This window comes from Syngnathoides biaculeatus, chromosome 6 (assembly GCF_019802595.1).
Source record: "Syngnathoides biaculeatus isolate LvHL_M chromosome 6, ASM1980259v1, whole genome shotgun sequence".
Taxonomy (NCBI): Eukaryota; Metazoa; Chordata; class Actinopteri; order Syngnathiformes; family Syngnathidae; genus Syngnathoides; species Syngnathoides biaculeatus.
Window position 1 is genome coordinate 23,627,557 of NC_084645.1, and position 25,914 is coordinate 23,653,470.

At 43.2% G+C, this 25,914-nt stretch overlaps 3 protein-coding genes across 14 annotated transcripts in view; all 3 read left to right on the forward strand.

Moving 5' to 3' along the window:
• The window catches only part of LOC133502492 (unconventional myosin-IXAa-like), a 122,661-nt gene extending 114,032 nt beyond the window's left edge, over positions 1–8,629 (forward strand). For 11 of the 12 annotated variants that reach the window (XM_061823339.1, XM_061823340.1, XM_061823347.1 and 8 more), the window contains 7 exons: positions 524–652; positions 796–901; positions 1,898–2,029; positions 3,822–3,945; positions 4,246–4,448; positions 4,817–4,959; positions 6,442–8,629. In XM_061823339.1, the coding sequence (XP_061679323.1) occupies positions 524–652; positions 796–901; positions 1,898–2,029; positions 3,822–3,945; positions 4,246–4,448; positions 4,817–4,959; positions 6,442–6,818 (1,214 nt within the window). In that variant the 3' untranslated portion in view covers positions 6,819–8,629. The remainder of the gene's footprint in view (positions 1–523; positions 653–795; positions 902–1,897; positions 2,030–3,821; positions 3,946–4,245; positions 4,449–4,816; positions 4,960–6,441) is intronic. The other variant, XM_061823341.1, reaches the window with a different exon arrangement.
• Positions 8,630–16,403: 7,774 nt separating this feature from the next.
• On the forward strand, positions 16,404–23,289 carry LOC133501650 (DNA polymerase III PolC-type-like). The gene is made up of 3 exons (XM_061821461.1): positions 16,404–16,633; positions 16,790–16,835; positions 20,961–23,289. Exons 2-3 carry the CDS (start codon positions 16,790–16,792, stop codon positions 21,479–21,481), a joined length of 567 nt encoding a protein of 188 aa, XP_061677445.1. The 5' UTR covers positions 16,404–16,633; the 3' UTR covers positions 21,482–23,289.
• Positions 23,290–24,080: 791 nt separating this feature from the next.
• Positions 24,081–25,860, forward strand: plex9.2 (PML-like exon 9.2). Its single transcript, XM_061821460.1, has 2 exons — positions 24,081–24,208; positions 25,085–25,860. The coding sequence occupies exons 1-2, from the start codon at positions 24,136–24,138 to the stop codon at positions 25,738–25,740; spliced, it is 729 nt and encodes a 242-aa protein (XP_061677444.1). The 5' UTR covers positions 24,081–24,135; the 3' UTR covers positions 25,741–25,860.
• Positions 25,861–25,914: the final 54 nt, after the last annotated feature.

Here is a 25,914-nt window from a genome sequence, read left to right on the forward strand (position 1 = left end):
GATGTGCCCTGCGATTGGCTGGCAACCGGTTCAGGGTGTACCCCGCCTCCTGCCTGTCGACAGCCGGGATAGGCTCCAGCACACTCCCGCTACCCTTGTGAGGATAAGCGGCGGAAAAATTGGATGGACGGGTGTATCTATATATTGTTGCAGCTTATTTGTGATAGTCATGGCACGTCTGTTTGTGTTGTACTGCCCCCTGCTGCCAAAGATGTGCCATTTAGAATGAGCTCCACAATGTCCATTGAATTATGATGCATAAACTGTTTAATTCTTTACATTCTATTTATTACATTGTTATTACTGCATGTTTCTGTTCAGTGTTATTTTTCTTATTGGAAAAAAATGTTACAAAAAACGTTTGTTGGTCATTTTGGGGGCACTAACCGTCATTTCCGTTCATTTTAACGTGGAAATATGATTTCAAATCGGAGCATTCTTCTTCTTCCCGGGAGTCAAATGCAGGCTTGTATTTAACTGAAGTGAATGGAATCGAGCACACGCGCCCGTTGTTGCGTTCCAGAAGTGAGCAGCGTCAGCTTGGACGACTACAACATCCACGTCATCGCCAGCGTACTCAAGCAGTGGCTCCGCGACCTGCCCAGCCCGCTCATGACCTTTGAACTCTACGAGGAGTTTCTGCGCGCCATGGGTGAGTAAGCTCGCCACGTCAGGGAGGCCCCCGTCGTCATTTTCCGTCCAGTCGCCCGGCACCTCATCTTATTATTATTATTTTTTGTTGTTGTTGTTGTTGACAGACATGATGAAAAGTTCCGTTTTTGTCGTTGTGCTCAGGTCAAGCCGACAAGCGGGAAGTCATGCTGGGCGTGTACTCGGTCATCGAGCAGTTGAGCCGCACGCACCTCAGCACGCTGGAGCGCCTCATTTTTCATCTGGTCAGGTCAGCGCTCGACCGTCGCTGAAATATTTCCGTTGCGATATTATATTCATCGTCATCATCGCTCTCCTTTATGGGTGACGTCGAGAGAGGATTTCCTTCTATAATATTTTCCGTGGTGCTTTTTAATGCCCTGCAGTTTCATGAAATAAGGAGGCCGTTACTTGAACACATAAAATTGATTAAAATTAAAAGATGTAACTCCCCCAAGGATCCATGAAATGAATCAATGTTTAACAATTCAAAATTCAGTTATTTCAAAACGCCATTACCTCATGAAAAAGGGCATACATGTAAATCAGTCATGAATGAGAATAAGCATTAAATAAGTTCGTCTTTTTTAAATATTATACTTCACTTTAAAATTATGGAATTTCTCATTACTTTTTTCACATTCACACTTGACTCATTCCTAATTTCATAATGATTTAATTGCCTTTATATTTAATTATAATTCCGTTTAATCATTAAAAAAAGTCACAAAGCATAAATCATTAGTGAAATACATAACTTTAAATTGGTTCGGTGTGGTGAATATTGTAATGCACAATTAATGAAGGTTTTAATTCATATTTCCTTCCATTGATTAATATTTGAAAGGCCCATATAAATTCACATTTTCTCTATCAACAACCCTCCATATTAAACGAATGAAAATGTCATTGACTGTAATTAATTAAATTAAATTAATAAAACAAAAATTAAATTAATAAAATACAATTACAAATCTGACCAAAACAGAAAAAAAACCAAAAGAACTTTAATCAGAATTAAATGTATAGAAGTGTTTTTCATTCATTCAAAAGCGTGAAATAAAAAATGAAATGTATACTATACTTTACTCGTGAGGTAAATAATTTTGAAGTAAGCTTGATATGATTAATAAATGTTACATTTCACAATTCGGGAATTAGCGAAAATGCAAAGTATTTGAATCTTCTTCTGAAGTGCCTTTGTGAATGTAATAAAAAATACATGATGCAAATATTTGCGGCTCAGGATCGCGCTGCAGGAGGACACCAACCGGATGTCGGCCAACGCGCTGGCCATCGTCTTCGCCCCCTGCGTCCTCCGCTGCCCCGACACCATCGACCCGCTGCAGAGCGTCCAGGACATCAGCAAGACCACAGCGTAGGTCCACTACTCGTCTCCTCGCCGACATCACGCCGTGGGGTCTTTTCACGCTTCCACGTCACACTTTCTGCACGTTTGCTGTATCTTTTATTCTCTTTGTATACACAAAATATAGCAGTGACTGCTTTATAAATGTAATCTTCTGAGATAATTTCCCCCCAATTTTTTTCCATACAAATTAACCTTTTTTTTTTTCAATGTCATCTTTGTAACTGTTGTCGCAAAGTTTAATTCATTAGTGGGTGAGTTTTTTTTAATCTGCGTATGAGATGTCCCGTTTTGTGCGACAGTCCTCGAATGCACCGTCAAAGTAAAAAGGAAACGTTTCCGCTTCCCTTCCGTGAATACTCGGTTCTCGAACGAATCGATTTTCGAGCGGAAATCGGTACTCGAACGGCCGCGACAAAACCCGGAAATAACGTGACGGGCGCGGCCCGACCAGCTAACCCACGACGCGCTTTGTTATTGTGTCTAACGCAGCCTCTGTACGCAGACGTGTCCCCGTGAGCTACGTTTACTGACTTTTTTTTTTTTTTTTTCATTAACCCCAATCACGGTTCCGAAGAAGTGACACTAAATGAGTTCTTTGGGAAAAGAAAAGAACTTCCGGGGGGGGACTCAACCCCCACCCAAGAAATTTGATAGTTGATCGTTTTGCATAGTTTTTTTTTCTTCGAGTCGCTACAGATACGGCGATGCACTCCCAGCCTGGCCCTACTCTACTACTAAAGCATACATTTTAAGCAAAGAATACATTATTTCTTAACTTATTTTATTACATGAAGTATTTCAACTATATATGTATTTCTACTATGCGATTTATGATCAGGAAAATCTTTAAACAATGCTTTAAAAAGGCACATTTTTTTAGGCTTGGAACGCATTATTTGTTTTTCCATTAATTGTAATGGGAAATAGCGATTCGGTTTTCGAACAAATTACTTCTCGAACTACCCTCTGGAACGGATTGTGGTTGAGAACCGAAGTTGTACTGTACCCATAATCTCTGTAGTAAAATTAGCATATAATGCAATGCACGTATTATTTTGCTCGTATAAATACTAAAATTTGAGTTGAATTCCACTACCATTGGTGCAAATTGCTTGTGTGTGTATTTTACAGCCTGTTCAGTTTATGGTAGTATTTAATTTATGCTAGCAAGCCAGCTAGCTCTTTTGATTAGCCTCATGTTGGTGTTGAATATATTAACAACTATATGCAGTAGCATGGCGGCACAGTGGATCCGGTGGAAAGTGTTGGCCTCGCAGTTCTGAGGTCCCAGGTTCAATCCCAGACCCTGCCTGTGTGGAGTTTGCATGTTCTCCCCGTGCCTGCGTGAGTTTTCTCCGGGTACTCCGGTTTCCTCCCACATCCCCAAAACATGCACCATTGATTGGACACTCTAAATTGCCCCTAGGTGTGATTGTGAGTGCAGCTGCTCTGTCTCTACGTGCCCTGCGATTGACTGGCAACCAGTTCAGGGTGTACCCCGCCTCCTGCCCGTTGACAGCTGGGATAGGCTCCGGCGACCCTTGTGAGGATAAGCGGCTACGAAAATGGATAGATGGATGAATACAGTAGAATGTAACATGTTTGTGTTGGTGCTTTATGATCTTCTGTTTCAAGCTTCTACCAAACCCCTTTTAGAAGGGCGTCCAGTGTTTTCCCACAGGGGTCGATCCTCATCCCCCTGCGGTTTCACCGTCATGTAAAGTCAGGAGCAATCCCGTTAAAAAGATTTTTTTTTTTTTTTTAAATCAAACGGTGCTGTGTGCTTCGCGGGCCCCAGGTGCGTGGAGCTGATCATCAACGAGCAGATGAGCAAGTACAAAGCGCGCCTGAAGGACATTAATAGTCTGGAGTTCGCCGAGAGCAAAGCCAAGAGCCGGCTGTCCCACGTCAGGAGGTCCATGGTGAGAGCGCTGATGCGTTTCTGTTTCTGCTAACTGGCTAACGACGCAGACTGAAGGCGATGCCTTTCTACGAGTGTGCCCCAGTCTTTAGCTAGCATTCCTCACAGCTTGTTAGCAATGTTATCGTGATGACAACTATGTACGACTATCTATGTGCTAAACATCCAAAGTGTGTCTTTGGAAAGTCTTTTTCCACCGCTCTCTATTTTACATAAAACGTAGAGCAAGACACTTTTTGTTTGTATTCATAAGCCCCCGTTTCGTTTTTTTTTTTTTTTTTGCCCGCGTGCCGACTTTCAGAGCAAAAGCCGCGTCCGGCAGAGCGGGGCCCACCTGCAGTCGCCGCACGGCCCCAGGACGGCGCCCCCGGTGGCGGACGGCGAGAGCGCGGGAGCGGGAGGCGAGGAACCCTCCGAGGTCGCGCTGAGCGAGCAGCAGCAGCTTGCCATGCAGCAGGAGGAGCAGATCCTCACCGAGCAGATCGAGAGCCTCCAAAAAGAAAAGTATGTTAGTTCATTTGGTAGTTAGTTAGCCAGAGCATGGAAAAATTGATTATGGATTTTTGATGATTAGTTTTATCCTTCTCAAAGCCATATGTTTGTTAGTAAGGTTTCACTAAAATGATACTACTAGCTCTTGTTTTGACCGCACTTGGTAATCCTGATCGATCACATATTGTCACAAACCTCCAGTACGGGGCCGGACCCAAATGCAGGACTTCGAGGCAGAGGTATTATGTTCAATGTGGTTTATTCCGGAAAGTGGGTCACACAAGACACATATGAAGCACTATCTTTTGGGTTTTTTTTTTTCCCAGGGTTAGTAAGTAAACCACAGATAGTTATTAAGATGTAAGAATGACCGTTTGCAGGGAGGAGCTGACGTACGAGATGTTGATTTTGGAGCCGCGGGCGTCCGACGACGAGACTCCTGAATCGGAAGCGTCCATCGGCACGGCGGACAGCTCGGAGAACATCACCATGGAAACGGAAGGCGCCGCCGCCGAGACCCCCGGTAAGAACCAAACCCAAATCAGATAAACTGACTCGGAACTAATAAGCCAAGAAAGTCACGGCCTGTCACAATTGAATTGAGTCAATTAACCTGTGGATTTATTTTTGGAGTACTTGAATTTAGCATCTTTCATTAGCATTAGTGTGCTAATGATGAGCATTTTAGGTCAATTTCAAAATAAAACACTAACTTACCTTTCAGATCACACATGCACGATGTTTTATGTACCTTACACATCTAATTGTCTTAAAATTCATGTTTTTCCACTTGTCCAACAGCGTAAATGTGCTTTTATTCATATCTATTATTGCCTTGAGGCAGAAAATGTTTGTCACTCAATTTTTGTGGTTGACTTACTCAAGTTAAATTAATCTTTTATCACCCCTAAAAATACTACTACCATAAATAACTGAATAGAATACCGTAATTTCCGGCCTATAATGCACGCTTTTGCGGTGATGCGACTAATTTGTGCATATTTTCTTACGGCCGCAAGGGGGCACTCGAGCGGAAAAGGTAAGAATGAGACCGGTGGAATATATGTGCCGAGGATGTGACTTTTACCGGACCTTTTAGCGCTGTGCTAGCGTTAGTGCGGTGCTAGCATGTGGCTGCTGTGTTACCGGCGTGTCTCAGTGATATTTACCGGTTAGTTTTATTTTAACCGGCCCTGTTAGCATTAGCGCCAGCGTTAGCCCCGCGCTAGCGTTAAACTCTGTGCACTTTTTTTTTTAACCGCCCCTGTTAGCGCTGCGCGAGCGTGTTGCTGCTATGTTACTGCCGTGTCGCAGTTATTTTTACTGGTATGTTTTTGTGAGCGTTAGTGCCACGCTAGCATTAGCACCGCGCTACCGTGTGTCTGCTGTGTTACTGCAGCGTCTCAGTGATTTTGTTATGTTTGTTTTGTTTTTTTAACCGGCCCTGTTAGTGCTAGCTGTGCTAGTGCTAACCTGTAGCTGCCTTCCTATTTTTTTCGTTTGTTTTTTTTTACCAGCCCTGTTCGTGCTACCATGTTGTTGCTAAGCTAAGCTAAGATAAGGTACTAAATCTTTGAAAACTCTTTCTTTGTAAATATCTCGTGTTTCAATGCGGGCACTAGCGGCTTTTGCACGGGTGCAGCTTATGTATGTACCAAATGGTATTTCCTTATAATCAGGTGCGCTCTTTAGGCCCGGAAATTACGGTACTCGTTTCTCGTTCAAATATACGAGGCCCCCCTTTACGTGTCATTTCGCGTTCACCAGCAGCAGCAGCAGTTTTATTTACTGCACGTTTTGTGAAGCTGTTAGATAAGAGATTTTGTAATCGCGCCACGTCGCTCACGTTTACCGCAAGCTGATTTTGAAAGTAAACTAAACAGCCAATAGTTTCATTCCAGGATGGGTTCCACACGATCCACAGTTGATTGACACAAGAAGGCTGGAAAAGTACCGAACCGTCACTTCTGAAAAAGACGACAACTTTTTTCCGTGTCGTCCGCAGAGTCCGGCGCTTGCGGCTCCAGAAAATGGGAGCCGAAGAGCAGGCGACAACTGCGGCGCCATCCCGACTCGGTGGACTCCGCCGACTCGGCCTCCACCGTCTCCTCCGTCTGCTCCGGCCGACCGCCGTCCGCCTCGCCGTCCCCTCACTACCGCTTCCGCTCGTCGTCGTCGGGGCCCCTGCTGGCCTCCTACGGCCTCGGAGCGGCGGGCGACGCGTCGGAGCCCGAGCGGCGGCCCGGGAAGAGCCGCGGCCACAGGCTCCGCCTGAGCCGGAGCTCGCCGCGGGAACCCTCGAGCGGACACCGCAGGGAGCCCGAGTTCGGCTCGGCGCCGCAGCAGCTGGTTCTGTACGGTAGCAACGAGTTCATGGTGTGACGCCGGCCGGACGGACGCGGAGGTCTTCCGAGTACGCGGGGCCTGGATTTTCAGGTTTGGCTGAGGCTGGTCACGGGGGTCGCCCCCGCGCGCCCCCCCCCTCAGCAGAGGGACGCCGTCGGGAACACGACGGGAGGCGGCGAGCACTGAGCCAGAAGCGCAGAAGAAAATGCAGAAAGAAAGAAGTGTGACTGAACTTTGGTGGGCCATCTTTCTTCTTCTTCAGCTTGTAGCCATAACGACTGAACTGCTCAGCTTTGCTATGCTAAGCTAAGCTAAGCCCGCTTGTCACGTTTACACACCAGCCGAGATGCTGCATGCTCGTCCATTTGACTTCCTGTAAAGAGCGCGCGGGAGGACATGTCACAGCTGTTATGTGGGCATGTGGTGATTGTTATTATTATTATTATTATAGACCTTTATCATAAATAACATTTGGAAAGCTAAGGCGCCAGGGGAACTCCGGGTGGCGGAAAAGCGAGTGGACTGAAATGATGACAAAAAACGTGTTTAGCTGTTGTGTCCAAAAGATAAGTCTCAAAGGGTGAGCTGGTTTTTGTTTGTTTGTTTATTTGTTTGTTTTCCGTTAAAAAAAAAAAAAAAATATATACAAAGGATTTGGCTGTATAATTTGAGCAAATGTCGAAATAAAAGGTAGCAAAAAAGTCCAGCGGTGGAGGAGCTGCATCGAAACCAAACCCCCGCCATCAGAATTGTCGATGTTTGTTTGAGTCTTTCGGAGTAATTTTGGCAAAACGGAAAGGCTGGCCTGCTAACTCACGGCAGCGCTATAGCGCCACCTGCGTTTCGCTGTTGAAATTTGAATTCGAGCCGGCGTTCCTGCCACTTTGGGGGGAAAACATTTACGAAACCTGAGGCGTCCAACAATTTGCCGATTATTCCACATCGAATCGATTCTCAAATGTAACTATTTTGATCGTTGAAGGCACAGGTGTCAAACTCAAGGCCCGGGGGCCAGATTTGGCCCGCCCCATGATTTTTACGTGGCCCGCGGAGCCGAATCTCGAGTGCCGATTTTCATGATTCTAGCAAAATGTCATGATCATAAATGATAAAGTTGAGATATTATAACCACGTTTGTTACCAATTGAAAAACACATTGCGCTTGATTTCCGATTCCTAAAGTAGTTCATAAATCGATGACGTCAGTATGATGAGACGATTAAATATTTTTAGCGTTTCACAGTCACAACGGCCCTCTGAGGGAAGCCGGAACTACGATGCGACCCGCAAAAAAAATGAGCTTGACACGCCTGGTTTAAGGCACCGGTGTCAAACTCAAGGCCCGGGGGCCATATCCGGCCCGCCACCTTCTTTTATGTGGCTTTGTGAAGGCAAATCGTCTCTGTCAAATTTCATCAGTCTTGCGAAAATCTGTACAAATATTTCAAGTGGTCACATATCATAAGTGATAACTTTGAGATATTATGAGCATGAACAATGGTTGAAAACCCATTACACTTCCCTTTCTGATTCCAAAACGAGTTCATACATTCCGTGCGTGAATATAGATTTGTTATGGTTTGACAGTCACGAAGGAAACCGTGACTACAATGTGGCCCGCGGACAAAAATGAGTTTGACGTCCCTGCTATATGGATTTCATATATCCCATTTTTTTTGATGGACCAAGAAGCGAGTGAATCATAATTTGTGCTTATGCATTTATTATATTTAATAATTGACAGGTTCAAAGATGATTAAAATAATCACGGGTAGCAGCCCTATCAAACGAAACGTCGCACACGGAGTCGGCGTTCGATCCCTGGACTGCGTTTTTTTTTTTTTTTTTTTAAAGAAAAATGTTTCTTCACCCCGAGAACGTTTGACCCTTTGCCACCCGGAAGAACGTCGGTTAAGCGGCGAGCACGTCCGCCTCACATTACAGAGGTTCGGGGTCGGATCGCCGGCCGCGCCGCCTTTCCCGCGTGTCGCGTCGCACGCGTGGCTTTTCTCCCGGGGCACTCCGCCCCCCGCCCGCATCCCCAAAAACAGACGAGGTTTACCGAAGGCCCGTTCGCGGCGGTGAGGGCGGATGATCGTGGCGACGGGCGAGCGGGCGTGTACAAAGCGGGGACGTCGGGCGTGTCCGGTTGCGACGCGTTGGCTGGGACGTCCGCGTGCACTCATCAGCGTTATGACGTCACCGCGTGTATTTTTCTCATCCGTTTGCCGACGCTGCTAAAATTGCTAATATTGTTGGTTTCTGTTGGTCGACACACTAACAGGCTTTGTGTTGATTTCATTTTTTATTTTTATTTTTTGGAGATTGGTTGGATGACGTATCAGCTCACACACACACACACTCATATTTTAAAATATTATACTAATCGGTCCATATTAAGTACTCGGGCTTTGATGTCTTTAATCAAGATCCGATTGAAATGTAGACTTTCAGCTTTAATTGAAACGCTTTCTCCAGACAAAATTAACGATACAGGTTTTGTTATGGAGGCACGGTTGGGCTCACAGTTCTGAGGTCCCGGGTTCGATCCCGGCCCCGCCTGTGTGGAGTTTGCGTGTTCTCCCCCGTGCCTGTGTGGGTTTCCCCCCGCATCCCAAAAACATGCAATATTAATTGGACGCTCTAAATTGCCCCTAAGCAGATGTTTTTATGCAGACGTACTGTATGATGTAAAATGCCATAGACGAGCTAACAAATACCATCTCGAACAATACTGGCACGCATATATTCTTTGTCCTCTGCAGAAAAAAAAAATGACATTCCTGCATCTTACTGAGAAGCTGAGACCGTCACGTACTAAACATCCACATAATTATTCATGATAACATATTAACAATAATATCATTTGCCTAGGTGGCACGGCGGCTCAGCTGGTAAAGCGTTGGCCTCACAGTTCTGAGGTTCGATCCCGGCCCCGCCTCTGTGGAGTTTGCATGTTCTCCCCATGCCTGTGTGGGTTTTCTCCGTATGGCACTCCGGTTTCCTGCCACATCCCAAAAACATGCAACAATAATTGGACACTCTAAATTGCCCGTAGGTGTGATTTTGAGTGCGGCTGTTTGTCTCGATGCGCCCTGCGATTGGCTGGCGACCAGTTCAAGGGGTACCCCGCCTCCTGCCCGTTGACAGCCGGGATTGGCTCTAACACTCCCGCGACCCTTGTGAGGATAAGCGGCTAAGACAATAGATGGGTGTTCATATGTAGTACCTCCCATTTTCTCCACAGGGACGCTTAAACTACTCCGGAGGCGCCTACGAGCGAGTCAACTTCGGAGTTTTTCAAGATGCAGGCCGTCGTTCGTCTGATTGGTCTTCGAGCTGCTTGTGGCCCCTCCCACTTGAAGTTGATTGTCGAGCCGGACAATACACAGAATTACGCATTGTTCGTGTATTCCACCAAAACACACCGCTTAGCCTGGCTGTAGTTTTTATCCTGACATACAATATAAAACGCCATAGACGAGCTAACGCACGCTATCTCTACGGTGGTGTTAAAACGTTATAAGTGTAAAATGAGCAAAAAATATTGCATATATTCTTTATCCTCAGCAAAGAAAAAAAGACATTCCTGCATCTTACTGAGGAGCTGAGACCGTCTCATATAATATCCACGATAACGTAATAACGATAATATAATTTGTCCTAATACTTTCAAAGCTGGATACAAGTTCATTTGTCATTCTGAAATTTACGTGGAAGCGCTTCAATTAAAGCTGATGCTTTTTAATTTCACGCACGTAAAATGCATCCAAAACCCGCTCCTCTTTTTTGTTTTTGTTTTTCCAAGATCAACAACGGCGCTTCCATTTTTACACTCGTCTGCGGACCCTCTCGTAGCATTTATTACGCAGAAACCAAAACACGTAGCATCCAAATATGTCTCGGTATCGTCAGTGGCTGTGTACGTCGCCCGCGACAACAAGAACTGCAATATTTGTCTTTCTTTACAACACAAATCAGTGTTACGCAACTTTTTCCTGCTTCTCAATCTACACACACACACACAAAAAAATGAGCTGAATGGACAAAAGTGACTATTGTCATATTTTATTTGTTCATGTCATAATCCATAATGTGCAAAAGGGGGGTGGGGTGAATGTAAGCGTCACTGGAAGGCATGATCTGCTTTCTCGGGTCCTTTTTTGTTCCTCTTTTATACACGCTGTTATGTACTGTATGTATATTTTATTTATGTCCACGTATACGGCGGTTTATTTGCTCTCAAAGGATTTGTTATGAAGGATATATTATCCTGTGTACGATCAAGTGCTACGAGGCCAGGAAAGAAAAATGAAATGTTTTTGTCTGCGCCACTCCAGAACACAATTTTTTTTTTTTTTTTTTTTATGTACAAGGTGCAATTTGTGTTATTTTTATTTTTTTTATATATTTTAATGATACAAACGTGTCTATAGTTGGAAGGAAAATAAAAATAAAAGATGTTATTGGGGGAGTTCATCATGCGAGTTTATAAAAAAAAAGAAAGAAATTCAGATTTATGGAAATGTTTTAAAATAACGTATTTATTTTTTTAATTAATCTTATAATTCATAAAAAATCTTGATGGGTTCTTTCGTACCGCTGCTGTAGCTATTAATATATTTGCATCATATTAAAAAAAACGATGCAGTATATACATATTGAATAATGTACTTAATCATAGTAATATACATAAATGATATATTAAAAACAATCAATATGAAAAAATATGGATATAATGTAATCATCATTAAAATAGTAAAATATAATTGAATTTTGACATTTGAAAATGGTAAAGAAAAAAAATTTTATTGAAAATTATTCAACACAAGATATAGAAGGTGAATGATGTGAAAATACAAAATAAAAATGGGTTGTCAAGGTAACAAATAATCCGTAATCATACTGTCGTCGAAATTATCCAAAATACCGCAAGTGGTATGTGGGCTCCCTCTGGTGGTAGCCAAGAGAATCCCCGCCCGCGCACACGTCATACTTAACCTTTCAAGGTTACATTTTATGATAATATTTCGTTTTAAATTTTAAACTTGTCACCAAAAAAATCATATAAAAAGTTTTTTTTAGAGTCCCACGTTCAAGTGCAGCACTAATGTTTAAACGACAAAATGTTAAATATACTTTGTAATTGCTGAGTTAGTGCTTGGTGCAATAATAATAATTTAAAAAAAACCACTAGCCTAGATTCATACAAGCAAGCAATACAGTATTCATATAATTTTTTCCTAAATGTATTTACGTTGAACATGCGTTGCTTTATCATGCAAATAATGAGAAAACTGAAGTGACGGTGAAGAAACTTTGGCTGTAAATGGAAAATGGAGGAGGGGAGGAAAACGACGCCATACTGAAATATTACATAAGCCAAAACACGTGAAGAAGAAGAAGCGAGTGGGCCTCAGCAGGCTGTTTTTTTTTCCAATTATTACTATTATTTTCCTTGAAATGAAAGTTCCATTTTGAGGAACTTTGAATTACATCAAGGATGAGTATTCATTTTTTTTTCACCAGCAGCGTATTACAGCCACGCTAAAAAAAAAATTGTTCCATTATGCAATGTATTTATTCAGAATTTTATTTTACTTTGCCGTGGCTAAATTTTTACTGAGAATTATTAGTCAATTTTAGCAGATTTGATAGCATGTGATCAGCACTCATGAATTATTCTCACTCAATTTTTAACCCTTTAAACGGAGAGCTGGTGGAGATTCAATCGAGAAAATTATCGTCTCAGCTGCGTTCATTTGTCAATCTTTATAAATAAAAGTTGAATGTTGACAACATCGGCGGCACGGTGGCCCTGCCGGAAAGCGTCGGCTTCACAGTTCTGAGGTCCCGGGTTCAATCCCGGAGCCGCCTGTGTGGAGTTTGCATTTTCTCCCCGTGCGTATCCTCCTACATCCCCAAAAGACGCAACATGAATTGGACACTCTAAATTGCCCGTAGGTGTGATTGTCTGTTTGTCTCGATGTGCCCTGGGATTGGCTGGCGACCAGTTCAGGGTGAACCCCGCCCTCCTGCCCGTTGACAGCTAGGATAGGCTCCAGCACTCCCTGTTACCCTTGTGAGGATAAGCGGCTAAGAAAATGGATGGATGAACATGAATTGGACACTCTAAATTGCCCGTAGGTGTGATTGTCTGTTTGTCTCGATGTGCCCTGCGATTGGCTGGCGACCAGTTCAGGGTGAACCCCGCCCTCCTGCCCGTTGACAGCTAGGATAGGCTCCAGCACTCCCTGTTACCCTTGTGAGGATAAGCGGCTAAGAAAATGGATGGATGAACATGAATTGGACACTCTAAATTGCACGTAGGTGGGATTGTGATTGCCGCTGTTTGTCTCTATGTGCCCTGCGATTGGCTGGCAACCAGTTCAGGGCGTACCCCGCCCTCCTGCCCGTTGACAGCTGGGAGAGGCTCCGGCACTCCCTGCGACCCTTGTGAGGATAAGCGGCCCCAAAAATGGATGGATGGATGTTTACAACAGAAACCATGCGCCGCCTGCGATCCCTTTTGGGAAACATCGCCACGACACGTTTTTTTCACGTTCGATCGTCGTCTCTTCTGTCCTGGCGAACTGGATTGGAGATCCCCGGTGAAGCAGTTGTTGGTGCGCGCCGCACAAAAGAGCCACCAAAACTGTTAAAAAGACAGCCCCCCCCCCCCCATCACGAGTTCAGATAAACGTTTTCCTCCCCAAATAAATTCTCGACACAAAGTGAACAGGATGAAGCATGACCTTCGCACGACCTCCGATGACGCCAAACTCAGTTCCTTCACTTTCCCCCAAGTCACGACAAACCGAGGAAATAGAAATAATCCGTTTTCTTTCTCTCCCTCCCTCCACCCCTGACTTTTCTCTTTCTCTTTCCTTTCCCCGCAGGTTCCTCTCGTTCGCTTTCTCTTTCCATTTCCCTCCCCCTGATGAACAGGAAGCTGAGTGACCCTCGGTGGTGTGTTTTTGGGTGTCAACGGTGCCGTATTTGTCGTCAAAATGGCCGCGCGTCGTCGCAAGCACCGGAGACGAATTCCTTGTTGTGTTTCTGACGTGCTTGGCGAAGAAGGGAGGATGCGGGTTCCGGGTGCACGCCGCAGGTGGGCCCCGTGAAGTGCGCCGCGGGGCCCGCTGATCTAAAAAATCAATTAAAAAAAGACTGGCTAGCACATCCATATCTAGCCGTATGCCAATCGTGGGCCGCCATCTTGGTACTCCCAAAACTTGTGGAGAATGGTTTACATTTTGGATTATGGAGAGGGTTTTCTCAAAGTTTGCCATCTAGAATTAAAACTAGTCGTGTGAGCTTGACATTTTTTTCAGTTTTGGTAACATGAAGGATTTTTAATTTGCGGGAAAAAAAAAGGCTAAGTGCAAAGGAAAGACAGAACACCATGACTAGCAAGAAACCTTGCATATTACCCAATTTCCGTGACATGTTAACTCAGGGGATTCAAACTCATTGTTGTCACGAGCCAAATTGCAGTTAGTTTCCCTCAGAGGGCCGTTAGGACTGTGAAACCATAAAACTGTTGAATCGCCTCATCATATTTACACAGATTAATCAACTACTTTTGCAATTTAAAAAAATCAACCCTTTGGGTTTTTCAACTATTGTTCATGTCTGGTAGCACAAAAATGCTTACAATATCTCAATGATATCATTTATGATCTCACAATTTGAAGTTTTAGTCCAGATTTTCACAAGAATCATGGGAGTTGACCACATGGTTAGACCTTCGCGGGCCATACAAAATCAGGCGTCGGGCCGGATCTGGCCCCCGGGCCTTGAGTTTGACACCCGTGTTAACTTTCACAAGATACGCTGTGAAGCACTGCCATCATAACTAAGCATTTTTTTTTTTGTCATAAAAACATGAAATTTTAAGTCAGTCAGTCCACTATATTTTTGGAAATAAGGAAATGGGAAAATTCAAGCTAAATACATTGTTCATTTGTTGTCTCTGCGACAGAAAATTTTAATTGTTTCCTCACATTTGAAAATCAAATTCAATTTGCAGAGTTCCGTATTGTGAAATTCATAAAAATTTTCACAGAAAATGTGGTTTCTTGCTTATCCACTGATGAGGTTTGGGAAAATATTGACATCGCTTTTTCGTTCAGCTATAAAAGTCAAGCAAAGAGTGAACAGTGAATAACAACTTTGTTCAAGTGAATTAAGATAATCAGAAAATTAAAAAAAAAAAACTTTACAAAAAATTTTTAACAGTGTCAAAGTAAATCTTTCCAATTTACTTGTGGAATGTTTTCTCACAGCCACGAAACTGGCGATTAACGCACAGGTGGGCATGGTTGTTTTGGGAGGATCAAGATGGCGGACGGCGACTTCACTTTTGGTGGCCAATGAGCCGTCGAGTCTTTTTTTTGTTTTTTTTTTTGTAGATCAGTGATTTCAAGCACTGATCTAAAAAAATCTGCACAGATCTGATTTTTTAATTTTCTGATGACTTTTGTTTGCGGTTGTTGTCGTTCACCGTTCACCCTCTGCTTCATCTTCATAGGCCGACGTTTTTTTGCGAAAAAGCGATGTCAATATTTTCCCAAGCTTCATCAAGAAAACACATTTTCCGTGAAATTTTTAATGAATTTCATGATACAGAATTCTGCTAATTGAATTTGATTTTCAAATACGAGGAAACAAGTTTAAATTTTCCATCTGAAATAGGTCGCCCAGACAACAAAAGAATAAGTTTAAAATGAATTCCTCATTGCGAGTCCTCATTTCCAAAAATATATCAAACTGATTGACTTAAAATTGAATGTTTTTATGATAAAAAATTCTTAGTTTTTTGCTATGTTATGATGATCGTGCTTCACAGAGTATTTTATGGGAAAAGATCTGATTTTTAAAAAATTTTCTGATGAGTTTTGTTTGCAGTTGTTGTTGTTCACTGTTCACTCTCTGCTTCACATTTATAGGCCGACGGTTCTTCGCGAAAAAAGCGACGTCTCAATATTTTCCCAAACTTCATCAAGAAAAACACATTTTCTGTGAAATTTTTGATGAATTTAAGAACACAGAACTCTGCAAATTGAATTTGTTTTTCAAATGCGAGGAAACTTTAATTTTCCGTCTGAAATAGGACTTAGAAGAGACATTATTTCCCAAAATATATCAAACTGATTGACTTAAAATTTACTGATTTTATGACGAAAAAAAAAAAGCATAGTTTTTTTGCTTTGTTATGATGATCGTGCTTCACAGCGTATTTTTGGGAAAAGTTAACATGTCACGTAAATTGGGGCCTAGCTAATATGCAAGGTGTCTTGCTCGTGACGGTGTTCTATGTCTTTCCTTTGTACTTTGCCTTTTTTGGCATACCAAGACGAATTAAAAATCCAGAATTGAAAAAAATGTCAATAACACACGACCAGTTTTAATTCTACATGCCAAACTATGCTGAGAAAACCCCGCCGTAATCCAACCTGTAAAAGCATGTCCTCCGCACGTTTTGGGAGTACCAAGATGGCGACCAAACCAATCGACATGCCGGTCGATGTTTTGTTTTGCATTGTTTGTTTGTTTTTAGACGAGTGCTTGAAATGCAGCTGCGTCACAGGGGCGGAAGGACTGCATTTCCCGCGGTGCACCGCGGCGAAAGCGAAACTAAAGGAACCGCGGAGAAAAGTCGCCCGTTGCGAGGAAAACAACTGGACGAGCGCGGATGTGGGAGGAGGGCAAGGAAAGGGAAAGAAAAGAAAGGCGAGCAAAACAAAGTTGTCATTCCTCGCAAATGAAAGTGATTCTTGACGCCCGGGCTCGGTAAAAGCAGCAGTTTGGACGCTCCCTTGTCAGACGACGCGAGACTCTTCTTCACGGTAACTTTCTTACCTTGTTACGTTGCTTTTTAATCGCCATGTTTTGTTTTGTTTTGTTTTTTTTTTAAATCTTCTTTTACTGACGTTTTCCAGGGATGACACCACCGCTGTTGACTTCAAACGTGTTTATCATATTTTTTCCCTTTTCATTTACAGATGGCTTACACCGTGGTTTTCTTTGATTTGGAGACAACTGGATTGGGTACGTGACTTTTTGATTTCATACCGTCTGATAGACATTCGTCTTTTTTTTCATTTTTATTTTTTTAAATATTTTTTCCTGTATTATACTTTTCGACTATTTCAAATGGTTTAAACAAATGATAACAATGATCGTTAAACTTTTACCCCAAGTACAAAAATCATACCAACATCATACCAAATGTACTAACGTAATCGTCGTGTGAGTAAAAAAAAAAAAGAGCTTTTATTCCAGAATGATTAATTTAATATTATCATAAGGCACTGTAACATTAATTAGATTAAACACCGTGCTTGTGTATTAGAAAATGAAAAATTACTTTAATGGAATTCAATTTTAAAAATCAAAATTTTACATCAGTTCAACTTTTTTTACTAAGCTTAACAGTTAAAATTGAATGCAAATATAATTTCTTAAAAGTTATATACAACTTGTACATTATGTGAAAATAAATATAAGATGTGCTGGATTTTTTAAAAACTTTACTCTGTTTGATGCTATTTGTGTTAAATGTTGTAAATATTAGGTTGTATTTAATTCAGCGGTTATTTTGTGCACCACAAGAGAGCCCATTTCCCACATTTTGAGAATCATTTTTTTTTTAATATTCCCCCCTACTGTTCACGCAGGGCACAGCAAATTGCAAAAATCCACCATAAAAAATTGACGCTTCCTTATATAGGCCACGAAAAAGAACGGTGTGAAAAAAATGTGAAGAAGTGGAGGATCGGATGAAAAAAAAAAATAATAAAATAAAAAGCAAATGTGCGAGATTGGGTACAACAAAACCCAAACAAACATCAATCGTCAATGACGCCAGATTAGATCTAAAAGGTAAAAAAATTGCTAACAGACGAATTTGTCAATGCCGAACCGTGCAGGGGTCCGTTATATCCATCTGTTTTTCTGATTTTAAAATCTTTTTTTTTATTTTAAATGTTATGTGAAATAGAAAGCTCGTAGTTCGACGATTCTTCCAGAGTTAACTGTTGGCTGTAATATCCAAATGTGTTACATCTAGGTTACTTTTTTCTATGCTGCTTGTAACGATCATGTGTCTTCTGATGTTTTGTTTTCATGTTGTGGCTTAAAAATCATAAATCATTTCGGTCTCTGATCTCTGTTTGACCTATATTGTTAATAAAAATAATAAGTAAAGATAAGAAAAATGACAGGCAGCAGTTTAGTTTCCTCTTCCTCCGAGTGTACTGAACACCGGCGTTCACACAAATTAGTCCACCTTTAGTTTTTCAACAGTCTCGTTTTTTGTTGGTTTTTTTTTTTTTAATTATTATTTTTTATTTATTTATTTATTTATTTTATTGTCATTTTTATTGCAATGTAATCCTCACCGATCCAGCGGGTAAGAAGCCCTCTCACGTTTGTTCCACTTTCATTTCCTGTCAGGAGTTAAAAAGTCTGTTGAGCAACGCTGGCCTCTGTCCAAGTGGGAGCTAACGTCGGCGCAGCCCAAATTTCGGCCAATCGCGTTACGTTTGCCGTGTGGGCCAATGAGAAGTCGGCCCAAATATCAGCCAAAGAGGTTCGCCACTTGGACGGGAACCCAGTCGGAGTGCAGCCGGATTGGAACAGTGTCGTCCAAATATGGCCTCGTCGGACAGGTCGCGTTGCGGCCTGACTTTTAAGATCATAAAACAAGATTACAAATTCAGTAGATGCTAACTGCAAACGACGTTTAACAAGCAATTCAATCCAAGGTTGTGTATTTCAAAACAATACTTGAAGATTAAATGCAAATGTATTGAACGGAAAAAGCCCTCTTCCGTCAAATCCTATTCGATAAACGTCTTTTATCGTCTTGGGTTGAAAATGCCCAGAATGTCCTCTTTGGAAGCTACTTCGTGAGAACGGCGCCGTAACAGTAACGGGTGAGGTTGATCTTTGAACATTATCTTTTGAGCCTCGTCTGGCGCCGAAGTGACCGCACGTCGTGTTCAAGGCAGCCGCCCGTCTCACCCCGTTGTTGAGACTCGCGCCGGGAACTGGACGACCTTGACGGGTTTCGTCATTGTTTCCCGGTTTTTATGGCGCCAGGCCACGCATTTGACATTGAAAATCTCGACACGCCGCCAAACAAAAAAAATAGTCTGAGAAAGAAATGACGACATTCAGTTAAGTCGTTAATGACGCTAACCCAGGGGTGCTCGATGCGTCGATCGCGGGATGGCATGCCCAAAAAATAATTTCAACCAATGTTCCCTCTAAACTGCGCACGGGCGCAATTGTGCACCGCTTATGCAGTCTCTCCGCAGATATTCTGCATTGTGCCCCCCCCAAAAAATTAATAATCCAATGCAAATTGAAAGTATAACATACAGCAATTCAGTTTTTGGCGTTTTGCAATGTGATTCAATGAGTGAGGGATGACTGGTTGTTACATCCAATGGCGCAATTCACATACGTACTGTCAAAAATGAAAAGAAGAAGCCACTGGTTTCTTTTAGGCAGCACACGGAACTTTTTTTCCTAGTTTACCTTTCACCCACCCCCTTTCCCCCGCTCGTAAAGACGTACACTCATTACAAATGTTACAGTACTTACGCAGCCCATCAATGTGTTTTATAATGACAGCGTCCACCGCCGCTGCTTTATTTAGCAACACGGTCTGGGCAACGTAGAGCAAAGACGAGCTAGACATGCCGCTTATGTTGACTTTTGATTTTAATGGAGAAAGTTAAAAAAGAAACGCTGTCGTTTTAAGATGCAATGACTGTCGGAGTATGGGAATAATCGAAGAAAAAGTGGTTAAACTCGACGAGATTTTCTCTTTTCCGAGTGCCAGAGGTCTGGTCTCAAGCCAAAGTAGAAAGTCCACCTTGGCACAGCTTGATCCAGGATGAAAGCACAGACAATACAGTGCACAAAAAGCTAATTGTGTATTTTAAATATAGGAGGAGGCAACACAACATTAACCTTAAAACGGTTTGGGAGCATCATCACCCCCATCCCCCGTTGTCGGTAGAGAGAGGCTGGCTGCTTGAAAAGTAGATCCTGGGGTAAAAAAGTCTGGGCACCGCTGCGCTAACCAATGCGTATTTTTGTAGGCATCCACGAGGATTTGGTGTTCGATGAAGCTAACGTGTTTTTGATTTTTTTTTTAAATATCAAATCGTCAGTGAAGCTGAGAGTTTCTTTTGTAAATATTTCCGTGAATTTAGTCAGAAGTAGGCTCTATTTTGAAACCACTTTTGTCCTATGTGTAGCGCAAAAAAAACTTTTTTGTTTAGGGCGGCACGGTGCGTCAGCTTGGAAGCGTTGGCCTCACAGTTCTGAGGTCCCGGGTTTGATCCCGGCTCGCCTCTGCGGAATTTTCATGTCATCCCCGCGCCTGCGTGGGTTTCCTCCGGACACTCCGGTTTCCTCCCACATCCCAAAAACATGCAACATTAATTGGACACTCTAAATTGCCCATAGGTGTGATTGTGAGTGCGGCTGTTTGTCTCCATGTGCCCTGCGATTGGCTGGCGACCAGTTCAGGGTGTACCCCGCCTCCTGCCCCTTGACAGCTGGGATAGGCTCCAGGACTCCCCGCGACCCTCGTGAGGATAAGCGGTGAAGAAAATGGATGGATAGATGGACTACAGCAACTACCCAGCTATCTTAGGGGGTTCCACAGGGTTCAACTTTAGGACCCCTGCTTTTTTCTTTGTATTTACTGTTCCTGGGATCCACCCAGTCCAATTTATGTGCCACTAAAGAAGAAAGACGTCTTCTCCTTAAAACCTACTTTAAAATGTTTTAAAGACATTCAACCTGCATGCATGTCATCCCCGCGCCTACGTGGGTTTCCTCCGGACACTCCGGTTTCCTCCCACATCCCCAAAACATGCGACATTAATTGGACACTCCAAATTGCCCCTGGGTGTGATTGTGAGTGGCGCTGTTTGCCTCGACGTGCCCTGTGATTGGCCGGCGACCAGTTCAGGGTGCACCCCGCCTCCTGCTCGTTGACAGCTGGGATCAGCTCCAGCACTCCCTTGTGAGGATTAGCAGCTAAGAAAATGGATGGATGGACAGTTTAGTCTTTAGTGAGGTGATGGTATGTTTTTGTCCACACTGAAGTTGTTTTTCACCCCAAGTGAATTCCATTTTTGCGCCCCGCAGACACGGAAAAGTGCGACATCGTCCAGATCGCGGCCGTCTGCGGCACGCGAACCTTCAACGCCCACGTGGTTCCCCTCGGCGAGATCACCAAGGAGGCCAACCGGGTCACGGGCTTCTTGGTGGCGGACGGCGTCCTCTACCGCCGCGGGACGCCCGTGGCCACCGTCCCCCTTCACCAAGCGCTGAGCTCCTTCATCGAGTTCGTGGGCTCGTTCTGCGGGCCCGTGTACCTGGCGGCCCACAACGCCCGGCGCTTCGACGTCCCCGTCCTCAACAGGGCGCTGAGGGAGTCGTCCCTCCTGCGGGAGTTCCAGAGGTCCGTGTCCAGCTACCTGGACACTTTCCTGCTCGCCAAGTGGATGTTCACCAACATCCACAGCTACTCCTTGCAGTACATGGCGCAGCGCTTCCTGGGGAAGACCTTCGACGCCCACAACGCGCTGGAGGACGCCAAGATCCTGCAGGAGCTCTTCGGGGTGTGGAAGCCGGGCCGGAAAGCCGTGGCTAATTCTTTGGTCTAGAGCGCTTCAAGTCAACCTTGGAGGCCACGTCAGGCCTGCCACATCTTTTTTTTTTATGCCTCACAAAAGCAAAAATCAAGCGGGATGGATTTTGTCTTTTCACTATGACTGAAAATCTGCAGCATAATCGCATTTTATCTTGAGTTTTTTTTTTTTTTCTTTTTACAGATATGACAAGTATTTTATTTCCTCACCAAATCCATCCTTAACGCAAATTGGACACCAGTACCGAATTTTGATTGTCACTATTTTTTTTAATGACTTTTGAGTTTGTTCAAAAAAGAAATATTTGGCGCAACCGTGAAATGTAAGACAATTGTGTATCTGTAATATTATGACAAAGTGAGTATATGTTTAGGCGGCATGCTGGTAAAGCATTGGCCTCACAGTTCTGAGGTCCCGGGTTCGATCCCGGACCCGCCTGTGTGGAGTTTGCAAATTCTCTCCGTTCCTGCGTGGGGTTTTCTCCGGGCACTCCGGTTTCCTCCCACGTCCCCAAAAATATACAACGTTAATTGGACACTCTAAATTGACCCTCGGTGTGATTGTGGGTGTGGCTGTTTGTCTCAACGTGCCCTGCAATTGGCTGGCAACCAGTTGAGGGTGTACCCCGCCTCCTGCCAGATGACAGCTGGGATAGGCTCCGGCACTCTCCACGACCCTCGTGAGGATAAGCGGCAAAGAAAATGGATGGATATTTTCAATGGCTTCTGAGTTTGTTCCCCAAAAAAAAAAAAAAACATTTGGAGCACCCGCGAAATCTAAGGGCAATTGTGTATCTGTGATATTATGACAAAAGTCAATATTTGTTTATGATTTTTGCAGTCATAACAGTGATGTGGCTTGCATTGAAAATGGGTTTGATATTCCCGGCTCACCAATTTTTTTTTCCAGGCTTCTGTGGACCAAATCGAGAGCGCCAGTGTGACGCTCAAGGCTCATGGGGCAAACATAATTTTTCTTTTTTTTCCCGTTTCAAAGCTATTCATAATGATGAGCATGATCCAAAGAAAAAAGAGGCAATTATGCGAACGTCGGGTATCCCATACTGGGGCGAGTTTGGACGAGCAGCTCCTGGCTCGTATCCGTCCGCCGGGGTTTTGAGTGAATGTCAAATTTTCTGAACGCATTTGAACAAAGTGTGGCGAGGGCTTTGAATATCGGCGCAGGATTTTCTTCAAAAGAAATATTGTTTTATTCAAACAATATTAAGTCTGCAGTTATTTATTTTCTTCCTATGCTGTACCCCAACCATTATTGTAACACCAAGTTATGTATCCAACTTTGGGATAACTGTTAAGATCCCAGACGATTAAATGTGGTTTCACTGTTAGAATTGTGCCCCCCGCCCGACCCGGGTGGGCCGCATCCCCCATCCACCCAACCCCGAGGTCAACCGTAACGGAGGCGCTGCCAACGCAGCTGGAGTTTTTTTTTTTGACGTCAGGAAAATTGCGCGCTGTAAAACGACCAACGAAAGAAAACATTTCATACAACTAAAGAAGAGTGAATATATAAAAAGCAATGTTTATACTCATCTGTGGAAAAAAAATGTTGCTGCAACATGCACTTTTTGCAAAGATGGTCATTTTGTTGTTGTGTCTTGATTTTTACCACTTCACTTTTTTTGGTCCGTACCCGGGTAAACGCGCAGAACCCGGATTTCACCTTTCTATAGTTTGATATTGCACTCTTGATATGTTATGAAACAATTATGCTCATAAAACGAGATGCTTCCTTTTTGTATTTCTTTCGCGGGATTGACCGCAGCACTATATATTTTATGATATTAAAAGTCTTTTAACCAATTAGCGAGTGATGCTAATTTTCTTGATTCATTTTATTTTGTTTTAAAGATTTTAAAGATATGAGCCAGCTTCATATATTGTACGCCACTGAATACAGTGAATACAATTTAATTTCAATGTACAGTAGTTGTACCTGCTGTCATCTTGCTTGTTGTAACTAATGGACTTCAAATGATGAATATTTTCAACTCTTAAATCTGAATTACTCAAAATGTGTGTTGGCCCATGTCAGGAAACCTTTCGTCTTTTTTTTTTTTAATCTGTCAGACAAAGCTTAATATTTGAATAAAAGAGTGAGATTTTAGCATAGAATGACGTGGAAAATATATGAAATTTCCACCTGGAATTGGCATGAAAAACAAATCAGTATTTCAACAACAATAACAAAAATAAAAGTATTTAAAAATTAGCACAAAAAAGTAAGAGGAACTGAACAAATCCATATTATTCACTCATCATATATATCATATATTTAATCACATCAATATAACACGTTCCTTGGTTGAAAAACGTAATTTTATCATACATTTCTGCATTTTCTAATCTTTATTTTTGCGTACAAATGATCTACTGTGGGTAATATGAGGAATTGCAAGACTGAATTTCTCCGATTTATCGCTTGAGGGCGAGCAAGCGTCCTTCTGCAGGGGAAAAACACGAAGAAGAACGTTCTCGCTCATCTCGGCTTTTTAAAAAAAAAAAAGATGGAGGGAAGTTTGTTGTGATGTTGGCGAGTTCACGAGCTCTCCACTGATCGTCGTCACGTTTTAAGACACGTTTTTTTAAAACGGTCTGTTTTCTTTATTTATCGCAAAACAAAATTTCGAGGGCAAGATTCAGAACACGATGCAGACGTCGGGGGAAAATGACTTCTCTCAGCCGCCGGTCGTCTTCTTCGATTTGGAGACGACAGGACTGGGTAAGATGTGCGAGAAGTTTTCGTTTGTAAGACTACAAATTCTTTTGCAATATAAATACGCAGGTAACATTTGAAATACTCATTCTACTGTTACTAAAATGAAGAAAGTACATCCTCTGAAATGTGCAAGTACAAACTAGTAAGTAAAGTAAAAGTTAAATCTTGCTGTTATAGCACGTTTCCCCCATGAAATTAGAATTATTATGGGTAGTTTCTCGTCCAAAAATCCAGTCACCAATATTTGGAATCTGCGTCTGGGCGTCATTTGATGTTTTTTTTTTTGGGAAGGAAAGAAACTACATTTTGAGATGCTGTGCATGTTCTGGTGTATGCAAATCTTTTTTTTTTTTTCACGTGACATTTGGAGATACAGCAATTATTAAATTTAGACGTTTATCCATTGACTATTTTTTTCAACCCTTGTATCCGCATTGAAGTGAATGGAAATGCATTTACTGTGTTCCACTTGTCAATCCTGAAACATTTTTTTGTAACAGAAAAACAGTACAATACAGTATTGCTGTATAAAAAAAATACAATAACTTGAAAGCATGTACAGAACTGAACACTTTTAGTTGCTGTACAGTATTCCTCATTCGGTGAAGGTTCCAGTTTTTTAACTTTTTCAGCAGCTTTTCCATCTTTTTCCATCTTTTCGTGCACTGAATCCTAATGATCATCGTTAGAACGACTGCAGCAGTTTAATATTTTTGGAAAATTGAGTACTGTGATGATTATCCCATCAATTAGTAAAGTCATATGATAAACATTGAGTCCGCATTACTAGACAACAATACCCGTTGTGACTTGGATCGTGTGTGGCCAAGCAACCTCTGCGCATGGTTTTGATGGGTCAGGATTGGACATTATCACCAGGTCCGGCGTGCGAGTTGGTCCAGCTCGCTGCGATGAGCGGAGGCCACTCTCTCAACCTCTACACAGTCCCCCGGTGTCGAATGGAACCGGGCGCCGCCAGGGTGACGGGCCTCAGGGTGCGCCGACAAAAGCTGTACCTCCGCCGCCGCCCTGTTCCCACAAGGACCCTGCGCGAAGTGCTGCTGTCCTTCGTCGCCTTCCTGCGGTCATTCGGACGACCCCTGCTGGCGGGCCACAACATCCGCCGATTCGACTGCCGGCCGCTGGCCCGAGCCCTGGACGAGACGGGCCTCCGGGCGGAGTTCGAGGCGTCCGTGGCCGGATTCTTGGACACGCTGCCGCTCGCCCGGGAAGTGCTGAAGGAGTGCGGCATGAGCAGCTTCAAGCAGGAGTACCTGGTCAAGGAGCTGATGGGCGTGGTCTACAAGGTTCACGATGCTTTAGAAGACGTGCGCTCTTTGCAGATGCTCTTCAACGTGCTCCAACCCAAGCCGGACGTGGTCGCACGCTACACGTTCAGTCTGAGCGATGTGCAGGATACGACCGGAGCTCCCAAAGCTGAGCGTCTGCTGCCAGGACAGCGCCTCCTTTGGCAACACCTGGAACAGCAAGTGAAAGAAACGGACGGGGAAGCGGAAGGGCACCACAGCATGTAGCGCTGACCTTGTTGACCAATTTAGTTGTTTTTAATCCACCTTCTGAATTCAACTCATATTCAAATAATCGCCCTTTTATTACAGTATTTTCCTACTGCCAAATAAATCTAATCAGTTTTATTAAGTGGCTCTTTAAATGTTTTATCTCCAGGCGGCCCGGTGGGTGGTTGGTTA

Coding starts and splice junctions, on each gene's coding strand:
- LOC133501650 (XM_061821461.1), top strand. CDS start 16,790: ATGGCTTACACCGTGGTTTTCTTTGATTTGGAGACAACTGGATTGG. Junction 16,836..20,960: donor TTTGGAGACAACTGGATTGG/GTACGTGACTTT, acceptor TGCGCCCCGCAG/ACACGGAAAAGTGCGACATC.
- plex9.2 (XM_061821460.1), top strand. CDS start 24,136: ATGCAGACGTCGGGGGAAAATGACTTCTCTCAGCCGCCGGTCGTCTTC. Junction 24,209..25,084: donor TTTGGAGACGACAGGACTGG/GTAAGATGTGCG, acceptor CATTATCACCAG/GTCCGGCGTGCGAGTTGGTC.